At 34.5% G+C, this 17,664-nt stretch overlaps 1 protein-coding gene across 33 annotated transcripts in view; it reads left to right on the forward strand.

Annotated features, from left to right (window-relative positions):
* Nucleotides 1-17,664, forward strand: part of SLMAP (sarcolemma associated protein) — a 200,752-nt gene that overhangs the window by 143,468 nt on the left and 39,620 nt on the right. For 8 of the 33 annotated variants that reach the window (XM_047828317.1, XM_047828331.1, XM_047828309.1 and 5 more), the window contains 6 exons: nt 504-644; nt 1,737-1,874; nt 2,948-3,116; nt 3,204-3,254; nt 3,717-3,767; nt 8,497-8,559. In XM_047828317.1, coding sequence (XP_047684273.1) covers nt 504-644; nt 1,737-1,874; nt 2,948-3,116; nt 3,204-3,254; nt 3,717-3,767; nt 8,497-8,559 — 613 coding nt within the window. The remainder of the gene's footprint in view (nt 1-503; nt 645-1,736; nt 1,875-2,947; nt 3,117-3,203; nt 3,255-3,716; nt 3,768-8,496; nt 8,560-17,664) is intronic. The other 25 variants (XM_047828406.1, XM_047828439.1, XM_047828413.1 and 22 more) reach the window with 7 other exon arrangements.

The raw sequence follows: 17,664 nt of genomic DNA on the forward strand, positions 1-17,664 counted from the left end.
GAGTTCTTTTGGTACAGTCTCAGCAGGCTTTCATAGCTTCCTGCTGTCATTTTAGACAAGATGTTCCAGACTCATCTTGTACATTTCCTGCCTCTGGAATCAGCTTTTTCTTCTGGGTACTCTTATTCCTTTTGGTTTAACCATTGTGTTAAAATGCTGGGCCCCTTTGAAAGTAAGAGATCATTTTTGTACACAAATGGAAATTGTGGCTTACAGAGAATATGAAAATTGGAGACTCAATTCATTTTGTACATTTGAGAAATTCTTATTTTCCTTTGACTTTTTTAATTGTAAATGTGAATTAATATATTTGTGAAGGCATAATTCACTAATGAAACTTTTCAATACAGCTTCAAGCTTCAGTTAATACAAGGCCAACATCATTTGGATTTAGTGATACCTTAATATAAAACTCAAAGAGTATAATAATGTGTTGTTTTTTCAAATGATAAATACTTAAAAACAATAACTTGGTTATAATTATAAGTATCTTTTAATCTTAGAATCAAACAGAAGATAGTTTACGGAAGGAACTTATAGCATTACAGGAGGATAAACACAACTATGAGACGACAGCCAAAGAGTCCCTGAGGCGGGTTCTTCAGGAGAAAATTGAAGTGGTTAGAAAACTTTCAGAAGTTGAGGTATTTTAATTTAACAAATATACTTTGGTAGTATGATTAAAAATTTTTAGCCTAAAATTGCTCATATTCTAGAACATTTTAAACTTGGGTGTTATATTACTAGGAAATATTTCCCACCTATCAAGTGGGAAGGGGTAGTATGCTGTTTTTATTGTTAGGGATTTTCAGCATAACCATGTGAGTTTTGGTGCTTGTGGTCCCTAGTCAGTGACTGGGCAAATAAAAGGCTAATCAAGGAGTCTTAGAATTTGCATTCTGCTTAGGATTCAGCCTTCACACAGTGGACCATGATATGTGCCAGGGAATCGATCTCCTGTCACCTAGTTTTGTTTTCCTTCAAATTGAGGATAGTCACTGTAAGGTGGGGAACATCACCACTATTCTTATTTACCCATCCTCTAGAGAAGAAAACTGTGTCTAACTTTGGAGGTCAAAGGGGAAAATATCTCTACGGTCCTTTCTAGGTCTTTTAGGAACAATCAAAATGTGATTCTTGCTTTAAAAATGACCTAGTTGATAGTGGAGGTCATCCCTTTGAACCACTGCACAATTACTACAGAAGTTATTTGTTACTGGATTTAGTTAAAATGCCCATTTTAAACACAATAATAAAAATACCATATATAGTACATACTATATAGCATATAGTATAGTAATAGTTTCTGTAAAAGCCTCATCCCATAATAACTAATTCACTTCCGTGTCATTAATTTGACATGCAAGAAAGTTGCTAGTTGTCTTCTATTTTTCTTATTAAGTTGATTGTGCATATTATTAAACTTGCTTTCAGGAATTGTTAAGCTTAAAATATTTTCAAGGCTAAAAGTCATTCTCAGTGGCCTTTTAAAAGAGTAGTTATATAAAAGTAACATCCTTTCCTCCCTGCCCCCTTTCTGTTGTTTCGTTTTTCAAATTTTTTTGTTGTATTTTCTGTTTTAGTATATACCTAAAGTAAATTAAAATTCTTATGTTATTTAGCTCAGTCTTATATGAAGGTTAATTTAGAACAGCCCATAGAATTATACTTTTTACAAGTTGAAGTTAAAACACGCCATTTATTCTAAATCAGTAATCTGTAAACTTGAATTACAGCGAAGTCTGAGTAATACTGAAGATGAATGTACCCATCTGAAAGAAATGAATGAACGGACTCAGGAAGAATTAAGAGAATTAGCCAATAAATATAATGGAGCAGTAAATGAGATTAAAGATTTATCTGATAAATTAAAGGTATGTATTTACTCAACCTGAAAATATGTTAATTGTCCCTAACACACTGGATAGATTAAGATGTTAGGTATTGCTGAATAGTTGTTGATATAAAATTTATAATGGTTGAAATTTGTAGTAAAAATAAGTTTCCATTTAGCCCAAACCCCATTGCCAGAGACAGCTGAAAGACTGTAAAAGCTGACATATTTCCTCTGGAAGGAAATAAATAGTACTTCACAACAGGCATCTTTTAATATATAACAGGAAGTAGATGCAAATCCACAAACCCCAAGATATTGAGACCTTTTAAAAACTTGAATGTGCTTCTCCTTGGGCAGCCCCAAAAGCAGATGTTAGTGCTGGAACAAGCCCTGAGGGGACCTTGGAGTGATCTGCAGTGGAGCCTTGTAGCCTCTAGGGATGCTTTTAACTGCTTCAGCTGCAGCTCCCTGTAGATTAGCTGTAGGATGTTTAGGATAAGGGCAGACCAGACCATAATGTCTAGATGGTCCTTTAAAATGTTATAACTGAGTTTGTGAAGTCCCATCTTTATATCATTCAAACCATGATTCAGTGGCTAGAAGATAAATATTTCTTAGAGAAGACCAGGGCATCCTCTGTGTGGTTGGCGAACCTCTAACAGTGTTAAAGATTGGTCTTGTTAAAAAGAGGTCATTTTGAAAAGTGCTTATGATCGTCATTCCTTCAACTGAACACAATTTAGTTTAAAATTTCAGAGTAAGTTACATTTTAGAACTTACAAACTGATTAAACAATAGTAATTTCACGGGGAAACTTTATATATTTCCCTCTTGAAAACTGTGGAGTTTAAAATTTTGACCCATTATCTTTACGTATTAGGCCTGCTTGCCTGCTACAAGGTTTTCTTTTCTAGTTACCTAGAAGCATGACCCCAATGCAGACTACTTCTGACATCATTTTGACATTTATAAATATGTTCTATAATATTGAATATTCTTGTTAGAAGTTTATGTGAATAAAAGCAGCCCTGCTTTGGGCCTCTAAAAGCAAGTTCAGACTATGAAATAACTGTGGTTTTTTTTTTTTTTTTTTTTTTTCTTTCTCAACAGGTAGCAGAAGGAAAACAAGAAGAAATCCAACAGAAGGGACAAGCTGAGAAAAAAGAATTACAACATAAAATAGATGAAATGGAAGAAAAAGAACAGGAGCTCCAGGCAAAAATAGAAGCTTTGCAAGCTGATAATGACTTTACCAATGAGAGGCTAACAGCTTTACAAGGTAAGTTAGCTAATCCAGAAATTGATTTGATTTGATTTTTTTTTCTTTTATCTGTGAAATACCTTTTTCTTGGACTTTTATTTACAGTACGGTTAGAACATCTTCAGGAGAAAACTCTTAAAGAATGCAACAGCTTAGGTAGGTGTGTCACCAAATTTCTTATTTAAAGCTGATTTTTTATCATTGAACTTTTGGTATTTACTGTCTCACTGGGTACTTATTTTCTGTGTATTAGGTGGAATGTATCCACACTCTTAGAAAATTTTCTTTAAAAATATGCTTGATTGCCACCAGTGGGCACCATTGTTTAGGCTTTAAGATGAAATTTGTGCGTCTGAGAAGCTCTACTTAGAGATATTTAAATAAGGAAAGTACAAGCCCCGCAGGATTCTTTTCTTTTGAGGTTCATTGCAAGGCTTCTAGGCAGTTGTAGCTTTTTCTCTGAGTGGATAGAAAATGGCCCGTTGAACCCTTCTTGGAAAAATAAATTCAAAGTGTTCTATACTGTCTTAATGCAAATAGGAATACAAAAATGCCGTGAGACCAGTTTTAAAGTAACTCTTTCTTTGATCAGGCAATGATACACTGTCTTAATCCTAGGGATACAAGTTGATGACTTCTTACCTAAAATAAATGGGAGCACAGAAAAAGGTAGTGTAAAAAACTTAAATGTTTTTCTTTCATGGTATCCTTTTAACTCCTCAAGCAGGATAGAGAGATCAGCATTTTAAGCTTTTCATTTTTTGGAACAAAAAGCATGCTGTTCATAGACCATTGAATCCCAGCTTTTAAAAAAAAAGCTTCCCTTTATTTTGTAATTCTTAATGCTATGATTTTTGGTTAGATATCCCTTGTTATATGGAAATTTTAATTATTTAAATAACAGGAAACTGCTAAAGTTCAACGTTAGCATTGGTTTATATATATAGCATAATAATTGGTTTCTCCCCCAAAGAACTCTACTACCATTTTCTTCCATCAAGTACTGCTTCCTGGGAATATGGGGCCTCTATTTTTAATGTTTGTGTCATGCCCCATCCCAGGCCAAGAGTTTACTTAACAGCCCACTGAGCTCTTGGATATGTCATAGAAGCTACTTTCTTTATAGTGTACATCTCTTTCTTTAATCAGAGAAAGCAAGGCCAGCCATTTCTGTTCTCTGAAAAATCCTTTATTAGTTCTTGATACTGTGACCTTTCTTTCTGGATAGCTTGCATTATCTCTTGCCAAAAATGTATAGCCACTATTGGTTTTCTTGTTACTGCATGGGGTACTTTTTACCCATTGACTTGTACATTCCTTCAGTTGTGAAGATCCCCATTCACCCTCCCCTTTCCATCCATCCAACATTAATTGAGCACCAACTATGTGCCAGATCCTGCATTAGACGCTTGAAGTGCAGAATGAATAAAATTATTTTCTGTGTTTACAAATATGTGTACCTCTGATCTTAGTTTTTATATAGAAGTAAGTGGAAAATGTTAAGGTCGATACTCAGAACTTCTAATTAAATTTTTTTTTTTCCATGTATCAGAGGATATCTTTATAGTTCTTGGGCAGCAACCAATTCTGATAAAGTTAGGAGGTGCTTTTTTTTGTTCTTGTTTTTGTTTGTTTGGTTTTTAATTAGGAACTGGCAAAATAGGCTTAGGTAACCATGTATATGTGAGCTTGCAAGCTCAAGACCTAATAATATTACATATGTTCTACAAAAAAAATCTCGAAACTCTAAATTAGAAATTATTGTCATTAATCATTGTTGACTATTCTGTATATGTTTTATAAACTACATCGATATTTTAGAATTCCAGTTTGAGTTTCGATTTGAGAATTTTTAAAGGTGTAGTTTATATTCTAATATTACTAATTTTATTAATATTACTAATATTTCTGTTTATTAACTATATTTAGTGAACATATATAAAATGACTTAATCCTCATTTTCTAAAAGTTTGTTATCATTAAATGAATTTTTATTTTTTGTTGTCATTATTTGCCTTTTTTTCCTCTTTCTGGCATGAACACGTTTTATTCCAATCACCAGTTTGATTGGCGCATGTATTTATTAATAATGTTAGTGTTAATTCAGGCTGGGGACATGCTATTCCTTTAGTTAAGAGAACCCTTTAATATACACGAAATCATCTTTATACTATTTAGAGTTGTCAGATTACTGCTAAAGTTTTTTTGTCAATTCCAATTGAGTTAGATGAGAATAGTTGTAGACAACTCCTTGATTTAAGACTGAATAAGGTATTTTGGATACTTTAAAGTACTTCTTACTGTAACTTTTCCCTTGCTGGTATGTTTGGTTTTTTAGTGATGATAAACCGTTGTGGGGATGACCAATAGTATATCTTTAATGAAACCGAATAGTAAATATCTTGATATGCACAAAAACTTCATTACATCAGATTTATCATGCAGTGGATTTTAGGAGTAAGATGGATTTGTTCTGAATCATTTGTTATAGAATAGTAAACCAGTTATCCAGCATTCCAATATTACCAAAAATCCATAACCGTAATATGCTATCAGATATGACTTTAACTAAAATTAGTCTTTAAATAGTAGAGAGCCAAGTATAGTTGTAAGAGAATATTTTAAAAATGTCTGGAGATGTTAAGATTACTACTATGTATCTAGTAAACTCTATTTTTCAAATTACTTAAACGTAAAGTAGCTGCTACAAGCATAAGTTTTATACTATAAAAATTTTTGTATCTTATCTAATAATTGTAATTTGAATATATCTTAGTATAGAAAAGCACTGTCTAATAGAAATATTATGGGAACCACATGCATAATTTAAAATTTTCTGGAAACCACATTAAAAATATAAAAAGAAACAGGTAAAGTGTTAATAATGTATTTTAATAATGTTATTTACTTTAACCTACTATATCCAAAATATTCTTTCAACATGTAATCAATATTAAAGATTATAAATGAATTATTTCACAACCTTTTTTCCTTAGTAAGTCTTTGAAACCAGTATGTATTTATTTTACACTTACAATACATCTCAATTCACACTAGCCATTTTTTCAGGGCTCAGTACCCACATGTGTATTGGACAGCACAGATAGTATAGAAAATCAAATTTTATAGGAAACTAATGTGTATAAATAAACCCATTTTAAGTAGCACAGTTCTCTATTATGTTTCTGTATCTGTCTGGTCTTTGCATTTCCACAACCCTGTTTGGGATCTTACAACCCTGCTTCCCTGCCCCCTGACTTCCCCGCCCTAAGTATCTCATTTTTTTTGGATTTTCAGTGACATCTTTTATAGTTTTGGCAAAGTGAATTCCCAAGGAACTGAATTCAAGTCATCAAGTATTAAAAGTGTCATGATCCAAATTCTTTACATGTACTATCTAAAAGATTTTTCTCTCATGTGTCTTAGAAAATGCCTTTATAGAAGTCATATATGTATAACATATATAATAATATATTAATCTTGAATTTTATCTAAACTAGTATAATAAATATTTTAATGTAGGGTCCAGATAGTAAAATCAGAGTAGATAAAAGGGTGATTTGAGGCTTGATGAGTAATGGTGGGAGGTACCGCATTAATAAATGTCATCTAAAGTCCTGTGTTGATAGTCTGAAATTTTGTTTCAAATAAGTTCCATAAGGTCCTTTAGGTTAAAATTTGGTTTCAAATGAGTTTTCATATTTAACCATGATGTTGTATAGTTGGAGTTCTGAAAATGTTATCATAGCTTAGATAGGATTTATGTAAAACAACTTTTGATCTTGGTAATTACTATTCAACTGAGGGCTTCTGTTTTGGATTTCTTTCTTGGCTCCAGTCAGCAAGTGCTATTTATTAGATTTTTTTTACTTTTATCTTTTGTATTATTATTATACATAGAGAGAGAGAGTACACACACAAGCAGGGGAGAAGGGCAGAGGGAGAGAGAGAGAATCTTAAGCAGGTTCCACGCTCAGTGTGGAGCCCGATGTGGGGTTTGATCCTACGACCATGATATCATGGCCTGATCTGAAATCAAGAATTAGATGTTCAACCGACTGAGCCACACAGGCGCCCCTAGGTTTTTAAAAAAATTTCTGTTGCAGTTAGCCATTTTTTACCTTTTGGGGCTATATTTTATCTGTATATAGTATAACTCTATAACTATGCAATTATGTACAACTATGTACACACATTTATTACATATATATACATATATATACATATATACATACATATACATATATAAAATTATTGACTGGAAGTTCTGTGTACCATGTAAATAGATAAAAGATAATGATAGATTCGAGTATGAAGGTAAAGAAGGTGTCTATTGGTAAGGATGTCAAGAGAAGCTAACCAGTGATTAGAGTAGGAAATGCCTGATTCTCAAACAAAGTTGAGATGATGAGAGTGAGATGGGTTGAAATGAGAAGGAAAAGAGGCTTTCACAGTCAGAGTGGTACTAACTCATGTCCTCTTTCACAGGTTTCAGTGCTTTCCCACCTTCCAGATAGTCATCATATTGTGATATATTTTTAACACCTGAACTTCCAAAGTCTATTTAGTAGTTTTGAAAACTCCAGAGATATAATTGAAAGATGTTATCCAGATTTAGAAGTTAGCTCTCTGAGTCAAAATAGATAAAGATTATTGTAAGAAAAGAGCTGAAGCTTTTCTCTACTGTTAGATTTTGATTCTCTTTACTCTTAAAAAAACCCAAAACAAATTATGTTTGACCTGAACAAAACCATTTTCCAAGCTCTTATTTTAAAATATGCATGACATTGATTTTAATCATTTGGGCAGAGATAAGCAGTGTAATATTTTGAGAGTATAGAAAGTACAGATTAAATGACTCAAATGCAAGGTTATTTGTGAAATGAAAGTACAAAAATGGAAATGTTGCATTAGTTTCTTAAATTTTAGGGCATTATTTTGTGGTATTCTTCAAATATTTATCTTTTGCCTCTTAAGAAGAATAACTTTGAAGAGGGACTGTTAGAGAATTGTTATTTGACAATTAATTCAGTAAGAACAAATAATAAAATTTAAAAATTATTTACAGGTATTTATTAAATGTCATGGAGAAAGGTATATTTTAAAAGAGAAGCTTTTTAAAGCAATATATGTCTATGGTTTTCTTGAGCTCTTTGGATAGAAACTGCACCTTTAAAAGCTAACCAGTCAGGGTACAAATTAATGAATATAATTATAATTTTCAGTCATTTAGCTTTATTAACTCTAAAATATGTCTGCTATTAATATTAAAAATATATTAAACTTTTATGAATCTTAGAGTTACTCATGTCAATACATTTCAGTTTTCCTACCTTTGCTGTTGTTTTTCAAAAACAGCAACAAACTATATCCTTAAAGGTGTTTCTTTCTTTATTAGAGCACTTGCTTTCAAAGAGTGGCGGGGACTGCACTTTTATTCATCAATTCATAGAATGCCAGAGTGAGTACAGAGTATTTTTCACATTGATTTTAATGAAGTCAGGGGCTAACATTGAAAAATGAGAAGAAAAATGAAGATCTCAATGTGTTTGTTATGGTAGAAGGTGCACAGAGGGCCATCTTCAGACAGCAGCGATACTTCTCATACTGTTCGGCTTCTCTCTTTAGAGAAAAATATTTTTGTGGCATTTGCCTTCAAAGATGGATTTCATACTGCCCACAAAAAAGAGGAAATTTAAAGCTTTTAAATAAAAAATTGTTGTTGAGCAGGGAATGAAATAGAATGTCAAGCACCTAAACGTTCTGTGTGGACACTTAAGAGATCGTAATAACATTAGCCTGTTTTATTTACATTCTAGTTCTATCACAGATTTGGAATTGGATTTCTTAAGTAAATTTCTTAAATGATTAAATGAAGCCATGAAAACAGTGATTTAGTTTGGGTACTCAGATCTGAAGATGACCCTTAAGGTAGCAGGAGCTTTCTAGGGAAGGAATAGGAATAGATTGTCCTACATTCTGACATCAACCGCCTACCCTTGGGAAGCCTATCGTTAATAATACTTTAAAGATAGATAGGTTAGCTTTTGAGGTGATTTAGACCTCTGCTGAATTCTGAGCGAGAGTATCATGAATCTCCTCGTACTTGAAAATCATGTGGCTGCTTAAATCATGAGGTTGTGATATTCTCTTGGTCCTCTTGGTGACAATTAAAGGTCGCTATGTGTAATAAAGATTTACTGATGATATCTACACTTTTTCCTACCAGACACACAACTTTGTTGTTTTTCCTCTCCCTGTTTGGTCTCTTTTTGAAATGAGTGACTTTCTGTGTTTTTATGCTAATGAATTCATTCTGTGGATATGCAAGCATATGTGATTCTTTCCCCTTCCTTCTCCCCCCCCCCCCCCATCTCAGGGGCACTTGGGGGTTGTCAGGGTCACACCTGGTAATTATAGCAGGCACAAACTCAATAGATCCAGTGTTATATACTCCTTAGAGATGCCTTAAGGAAACCTGGAATTTCATTTAGTAGTTTTAGAAGAGCTTCTATTTTTGTCCATTTTATGTTGAATATAAGTTTAATATTATTTTGGGGAAAATTAATGAATAAATATGGCATATTCCTTTGTCCTTTAAATTTTTCTCATAAAGCAAAGATTAGTTCATGTTTCTGTTATCTTCTGATTACTAAATTTCACTTTTATGGGAAATTGGCATGGGGATTTGGGGCAAAATAATTGGTATCCACTGAAACCAACTAAAAGCAGAATATAAAATTTAAAATAGAAATCTTTAGGGGAAGGATCTTATACTTTGTTTTATTACATGTGACCATTGTTTAATAAGTTAATTTTATTTTAAACTTTTGGGCTTGTATTTTGAGCCCAAAGAAACAAGAACAGAGAACTATCCAAAAAGAAAGTTTATTACTAAGTTACAATTTGCAAAAATCATTTAAAATATTATAAAGTGTGTACGTAAAATATTTAGCTGTAGTTGTAATACAGAACGATGTTTGTTTTACATTAAGAAAAAGATGTTTGGAGATTTTTATTGTATCATAGTTACGGGGGGCAAATGGACCAGTAAACATTCAGAGATAGAGCAGAAGTTATAAGTTACAGCAATCCCCTCAATAAGGATATTAGCCAATTAAATTATGTTTACAAGGACTGTGCAGTGGCATGGGAAAACGTTAGATGTGGTATAGAGAGGGAGAAATGAGAATATAAAATGCTTTCCTTGTGGGCAAAGAAATAATGAACCAAAGAACAAAAAATAAAATACAAGTATTCCTAGATGTCTGAATCCATTGGGTCCCTAAGTGCAAACAGTGGAAGTTTGGGCTGTAAATTCATGGATATCCCTAGGGATATAGCTGGGGGTATCGTCCATTATCTGAATCTGCCCAGTTCCTGAGTTTTGGTAGCAAGTAGCAAGAGTTTGGTTAATGAGGATACCGTTGTATCTCAGAAATTTCCAATATGTTGGCTCCTTAAATTTGGATACTCAGAGTTGGCATAGTAAGAGTTAACTTTGAGTTGATTTGTTGTCAGAAGGGGTATTTTCATTATTTTATGACAAGCTGCTGGTATGGAAATTGTGGTGTTTAATTAGTATTATGGCAAGCAAGGCACATTCAACTAAAATCTTACTCAGGTGAACTTTCAAAATAATTTTGGATTATTTTTTGATAATCTCACACAAACTTTTTTGCCATTATTTTAATTGATAGACATCTTGAACTGATTTATGATCCTGAACATGAAGTTTATATTCTGTGAGCAGTGACACCTCATAGTCTTATTTTCCTGTCTTTTATTTACTTTTTAAAGATTTTTTAGTTTTAAGTAATCTCCACACCCAACATGGGGCTCGGATTTACAACCCTGAGATCAAGAGTCACATGCTCTACTGACTGAGCCAGCCAGGCACCCCTTATTTCCGGTCTTTTAAAAAGCAGATGTTAAGTACCTAGATTTCATTGTTTACTGTGCTTGTTGTATAGTCCAAATTCACCTTGTGAATTCTAAATTTAAAATTAGAAAGCAAATAATTCACTTCTGTAGGATTCCTCATGTCTTTTTAATATATTAACAGAGTTTTTCAGTTTATGTATATGAACCCATAAGAGAATGATTTAGTTGTTGGCTGTCTCCATTTACAAGGTGATTTTGATGAAATTAAATGAGTTGGAACACATTTCAGTTTGTTTTCCTTTTATGGTAAAAGAGACTGTGTTTCTTTTAATTCTCTTTTAGGAGAAAAGCTTTTAATCCCATGCAAAGAGATTGGATTTTGAACAGATTTAAATATAACCTTTGTGTAATTCCAGGACTGTGAAGTAATTTTCTGTGTAAAAATATGCCATGTAAAATCTAGAATTAACAAGTAACTTTAATAAAACTTGCTAAAAAGCTCTAGCAATATTTTCTTCTGAAGGAATTCAGGCAAGAAGTTTGATTTGAGCAGAATTCCACATTCCTTGTTCCCTCTGCAAATTTTAGTTACTCAAGGTTTACAGTGTAAACTTAACAAATAAGTTGAGGGGCACCTGGGTGGCTCATTCAACGAAGTGTCTGTTGGCTTTGGCTTAGGTCATGATCTCTTGGTTTTGTGAGTTCGAGCCCCACATAGGGCTCTCTGCTAACAGAGAGGAGCCAGCTTGGGATTCTCTTTCTCCCTCTTTCTCTTCCCCTTCCCCGCTCACTCTGTCTCTGTCTCTCTCAAAAATAAATGAATAAACTTTAAAAAAAAGAAAAAGACAAATACATTGAGACTGTTGTGTTTGATAAATGTGCTTTCTGAGTTAACAAATTATGCACCTTGTATCTGTTTCATATGTGTCCTATGAACTCTGTCATTTGATTAATGCGTATGCTGAGTGCAAAGATAAAGGGTAAAAGGTGGAGAACCTCAGGACATGGAGACTCACTTCATGGGCATAGAGTGAAAGACAGCTTTCTCCAGACTACTGCCTGTACTTTCTTCTGCTACTGTTTGTCTGGGTGAGGGCAGAGGCATCACAGCTGTGTTGCAGAGAAAATTTCTTCTGTGGTCCGCTTTTTTTTTTTTTTTTAAATTTTTTTTTTTTCAACGTTTATTTATTTTTGGGACAGAGAGAGACAGAGCATGAACGGGGGAGGGGCAGAGAGAGAGGGAGACACAGAATCGGAAACAGGCTCCAGGCTCCGAGCCATCAGCCCAGAGCCTGACGCGGGGCTCGAACTCACGGACCGCGAGATCGTGACCTGGCTGAAGTCGGACGCTTAACCGACTGCGCCACCCAGGCACCCCGTGTGGTCCGCTTTGTACATACAAACTGCCCTCTCCCCAAGTGGCATCTTGCTTTTAATGACTGAGTTAACAAGTGCCTTGAAATAAACTTAATGTCTTTGTATTCTTAATCCATGGTTACTATGAGACTTAATGGTTTTTATTATTAGAAGCAGAAGTCTAATTCTCTTAATATTTTGTGTCTTATGTAAGTTTTTTGCCCGATTTAAGAAAAATTCTCTCCCTGCTTCCCACCCCCCTTTTGAAATTATAGTCACTGTCTGTGTATGTTTGTCTATTCTCTTCTTTCTCTTAGGGCTTTGCTCTCATATAAAAATTGCCTTATTTGGAGTAATGCATTGAATCAGTGTTGCTCCGTGACTGTTTACTTTTCATCACTCTATGAGATCAGCGTCTCTGAACAATCTCAGGGTTATTCTGATTACATATTCCACTTAAAACAGATTTTTTAATTTTCATTTTTTAAACTTTTATTTCCCTAAGCCAAAGCAGATTAGTTATGACAAAGAGTAGAATACACTTGGTGTGGTTCCTTGCTCATAGTAGTTTATGTTCCCATTATAGGAAGATTCTTAATTTAAACTAGATGTTGCTAAATTTCTTTTTTTTTTTTTTTTAATTTGAGAGAGAGCACGTGCATGAGCAGAGGAGGTGCTTGGGAGGGGGTGGGGGGCGGGGTGGAGAAAGAAAGAGAGAAAGAATTCTAAGCAGGTTCCATGTTCACCACGGAGCCTGACATGGGGTTTGATCTGACGACCCTGGCATCATGACCTGAGCTGAAATCAAGAGTTATACGTTTAACCAACTGAGCAACCCAGGCACCCCACTTATTTTTTATTTCTTTGTATTTAGAGTTGACCAATCTAGGATATATTGGAGGGTTTTTGTTTGTTGTTTATTTGTGCCAATCATGTTCCCAGTCAGCTAACTTTCCAACATTTGTACCAGATTTTCTCCCAGTATAACTGCATAGCAGATAGTCTTAAATTTATGCCAACAGTGCTTTGATATGTAGATTGCTTCTTTCTTAAAAAACTGTCTGTATTCTTTAAATTGGTTCATTTTATTTAGCTTTCAATCTATGAATTCTCAACTTTTTTCTCTTTTGTTCTTTATTCTCAGGTTTTAGGACAAGTAGCTTCTGGAACTGTTTTTATGAAAAAGCAGACTATCTTCTATAGCAGGAATTGCTTTAATTAATTTTATTTTGCTGCAAAAACTAATACTTTTGTAAAAGTCTGTCCTATTAAGGTTAGGCCTCCCCTGCTTTAGGTTCTAAAGCTTTTTTTCTCTTTTGTGAACTGCTACTCTGTGAAGGAAATAAATTGTGGGTTTGATGTTGAATGCTGATTGTTCATTTTCACTTTGTTATGTTTGATGTTAATTCTAATGTCAGTTTCTTTGCTGTATGTCCCTTTAATGACTTTCTAGGTGACCTGTAGTTCATTTTCATTTATGATATTTAGAATTGGATCAGAGGATCTTAGATGTGAATTCTGTTTTGGTTCCTCTTTGGCAGTATGAATGGGCGGTATAACTTCTTTAAACCTCAATTTCCTCATTTACAGAATGGGATGGTAGTTCCTACTTCATAGGATTATTATGAGAATTAAATGAGATCATATTTACTAGTACTCTTAGTAATAATGCCAGCCACACAGAAATATATGCTAACTAATAGGTAGAAAACTTATGGTGGGGAGATTGGAAAGAGTGTTAGTGGGAGTTTTCTTGCAGGAGTAACTTTTTTCCCCTTTTTATTCCCAGTCACAAGACAGTGAAAGCTGATTGAGCTAGTTTTATTGTTCTTGTTAAAATCATATGTTCCTGACAATCTAAAGATTCTCTAACTTTTTAATTACTAGTACACATGCCATTTAGAAAATGTGGTCTCTAGCACATTATTTTGATACCCAAGTGATAACATTATTTTTTGAATGAAACGTAACTTTCAGACTTAAATATGTGTTCCAGGTCGGCAGTTACAAATAGCTGATAATGTAGTTCTTTTATATTGATCTGCTCTTCTCTTCTGTCACTTAAGATCCCTAGGCAGCTGACAGCAGTATCTGAATAGTGCCATTTGAGTTTATATTCTGCTTTTAGTTGGTTGTAGCTGTGATGTGAGGAAAATGGCTCTTCAGCTTGAAGAATTTAATCCAGTCTAGGCATACCTGTGCTCCCTTTGCACTTTTTTTTTTTAATGTTTATTCATTTTTGTGAGAGTGAGAGAGCGTGAACGGAGGAGGTACAGAGAGAGAGGAAGACACAGAATCCTAAGCAGACTCTAGGCTCTGAGCTGTCAGCACAGAGTCTGACATGGAGTGTGAACCCACGAACCACAATCATGACCTGAGCTGTAGTCAGACGCTTAACCGACCGAACCACTCAAGTGACCCCTTTGCACTTCTTTTGAATGCATTGTTTTTTATTTTTATTTTGTGCCACATAGTAATATAGTTAGTACATAATTTACATTTATCACCCATAAGAAATAAATTTGGTTCTGTTCTAATCAGTTTTTTACCAGATCTGACAGTTTCTGCAATGCCATCATATGTTTTTCGATTAAATTAAATGCTTAGGTGATAGTTCTCCAATGTCAGACTTACTATGCCCATTAGTTATGCTCTTTGGTAGGTTCCCTACAGAAATGCCTACCCATGCATGTCAGATGCAAATGCAAAAATATTCACAGCAGCATCATTCACAGTTCAAAATTAGAAATAACCCAAAAGATCTTCAGCAGTCAAATGGAGAAATATACACTGGGTATATTTGATGAAAGATGCCTGACACAAAAGAATATATACTGTAGTATTACATTTATGTGAAGGTCAAAACACTAAAATTATAGTGTATTATTTAGACATGCATATTTGGGTAGTGTGGCTATAAAGAAACGCAAGAAATTAAATACCACAAAGTCGGGACAGTGGTTACCTTTATGGGGTTTTTATTGGAAAGGGAAACATGGGAAGCTTTAGGGGGTTGTGGTTAGGGTCTTTTCTTTGTTTTATTTTTTCTTTATTTGAGACAGAGAGAGAGAGAGGGAGGGAGAAAGTCAGCAGGGGAGGGTCAGAGGGAAAGAGAGAGAGAATCTGGAGCAGGTTCCATGCTCAGCATAATCCCAGAACCCTGGGATCATGACCCTAGCTGAAACCAAGAGTCAGACGCTCCCAGGCGCCCTGTGGTTAGGTTATGTTTCTTGATTTGAGCTGTAGTCATACAGACATTTGCTTTAAAAAAAAATTATTAACCTGTACTTTTGTGTTTTGTGTCCCTCTCTGTATGTTATTTGTCACAATAAATAAGTATGGTTTTAAAAGAGGGGAAAAGAATAATTATCTCCCTAGAGTGTCCCTCAAAAAGAGGGAGTTTTTAAAAAGAAAGAAAATCCTGTACTTTATCTTTCAGTTGTGCCAGGCCAAATAGTTCTTTCAAGGGCTGCATTTATCATTATATGGAGGCTCTTGTCTGAGTCTCTGAGTAGCCTCTGACTTTTAGTGCTCCCAAAGAATTGAAGTGTTCACTCCAAGTTTGAGAACCAGTGGTTAGAAGCTTTTTTTAAAACAGTGTTCTTTTCAAGGTGCCTGAGTAGCTCAGTTGGTTGAGCATCCTACTCTTGATTTCAGCCCAGATCATGATCTGGGATTGAGCCCCGCGTGGTTGAGTGGGATTGAGCCTCACATTGCTCAGTGCGAAGCCTGCTTAGGATTCTCTCTCCCTCTCTCTATCTCTTTGCCCCTTCCCTACTCTCTCTCTGAATAAATAAATAAACATTAAAATAAAACAGTATCCCTTTCCTCAATTATTTGATTATAGGCCACTAATGACTCATCAGATTTGATCATCTAACCTTACGTATTTCAATAGTGACAATAGCAGCAGATAATTATTATTTAGCACTTAGATACTAGTACTATGCAAAACTTTTTGCATATTTAATTCTTAGTTTTTTAGAATGATGAAAACATTCAAATAATTTTTCCAAGTTTGATCCCTTTAAAAATAGATATTCAGTTCATTCAGCAAATATTTATTAAGCATCTATTATGTATATACCAGGCATTATTTTAGCTGTAGGGGGTACAGAAATGAACAAGACAAAGAAAGATTTGCCTTCATGGGGTTTACAGTCTCTGGAGGAGACAAAAACTAATAAACTAATAACATGTCAAGTAGTGATACGTCCACTGAAGAAAAATAAAAGAATGTAAGACAATAGGTAGCAACAAAGGTAACATAGGGAATTTGAACAGATTTGGGACTAAGCTAAGTGAGGAGTACATGTATCTGGGGAAAGAGTGTGTGAGAGAGAAACTGTGTGAAAACTAGAACTGGTCTGAAACTGCACTTTTAGAACAATAAAAATGTTTTCTTTCTTTTCTTTTCTTTTTTTTAAATAAAGGGCCAGGTAGTAAATATTTTAGGCTTTGCAGGCTATAAATTCTCAGTTGCAACTACTAAACTCTGCCATTTTAGTGGAAAGCAGCCGAGGACAGTATGTACCCGAATACATTCGGTTTTGTTCCTCTAAAACTTTATTTACTCAACAGGCAGCAGGTTGTTTTTGGCCCTGTGGGGCTTTAGTTGGCTGACCCCTGAGCTAGATAATATAGACTTTGTAAGGCATGGTAGGGACTTCAGATTTTTTCCTAAAGGTGAGCATTTTGAGTAATAAATTACCCTTTTTTAAAAAATTTCTTTCATGTTTATTTATTCTTGAGAGAGACAGAGTGTGAGTGTGGGGGGGGGGGTGGAGGTGTCAGAGAGAGAGCGAGACACAGAATCTGAAGCAGGCTCCAGGCTGTGAGCTGTCAGCACAGAGCCCGACGCGGGGCTTGAACCCACAAACTGTGAGATCATGACCTGAGCCAAAGTCGGGCGCTTAACCTACTCAGCCACCCAGGTGCCCTGAGTAATAAATTACTCTTAATGTATGTTTATAATTTTTTAAACAAGGTGCTACTTAGATCTTCAACATACTAGAGAAAGATTGGAATGCCTTTCAAAGTCTGCATTTATATTATTTTATTATTTTGCTGTATTCATGTAACAACATTTGTGGAACCTGTTTTATATGTAAGAATTGTGATGGGAGTTAAATTATTGATGAGATAACTTCCTGCTGTCACTAGACTCTAAATTCCTGTATTTATCACATTTACCTTGGTAATCCATGAGAAGTACTTAGTATTGCACCTGGCACACGGTAAATATTTGAAGGAATGAGTGTATTTCTCAAAGAGTTCATAGTATGTTGGGAAAGGTAGACATCAATAGATACCTGCAGTATAGCTT

Source organism: Prionailurus viverrinus, chromosome A2 (genome assembly GCF_022837055.1).
Source record: "Prionailurus viverrinus isolate Anna chromosome A2, UM_Priviv_1.0, whole genome shotgun sequence".
Classification (NCBI taxonomy): domain Eukaryota; kingdom Metazoa; phylum Chordata; class Mammalia; order Carnivora; family Felidae; genus Prionailurus; species Prionailurus viverrinus.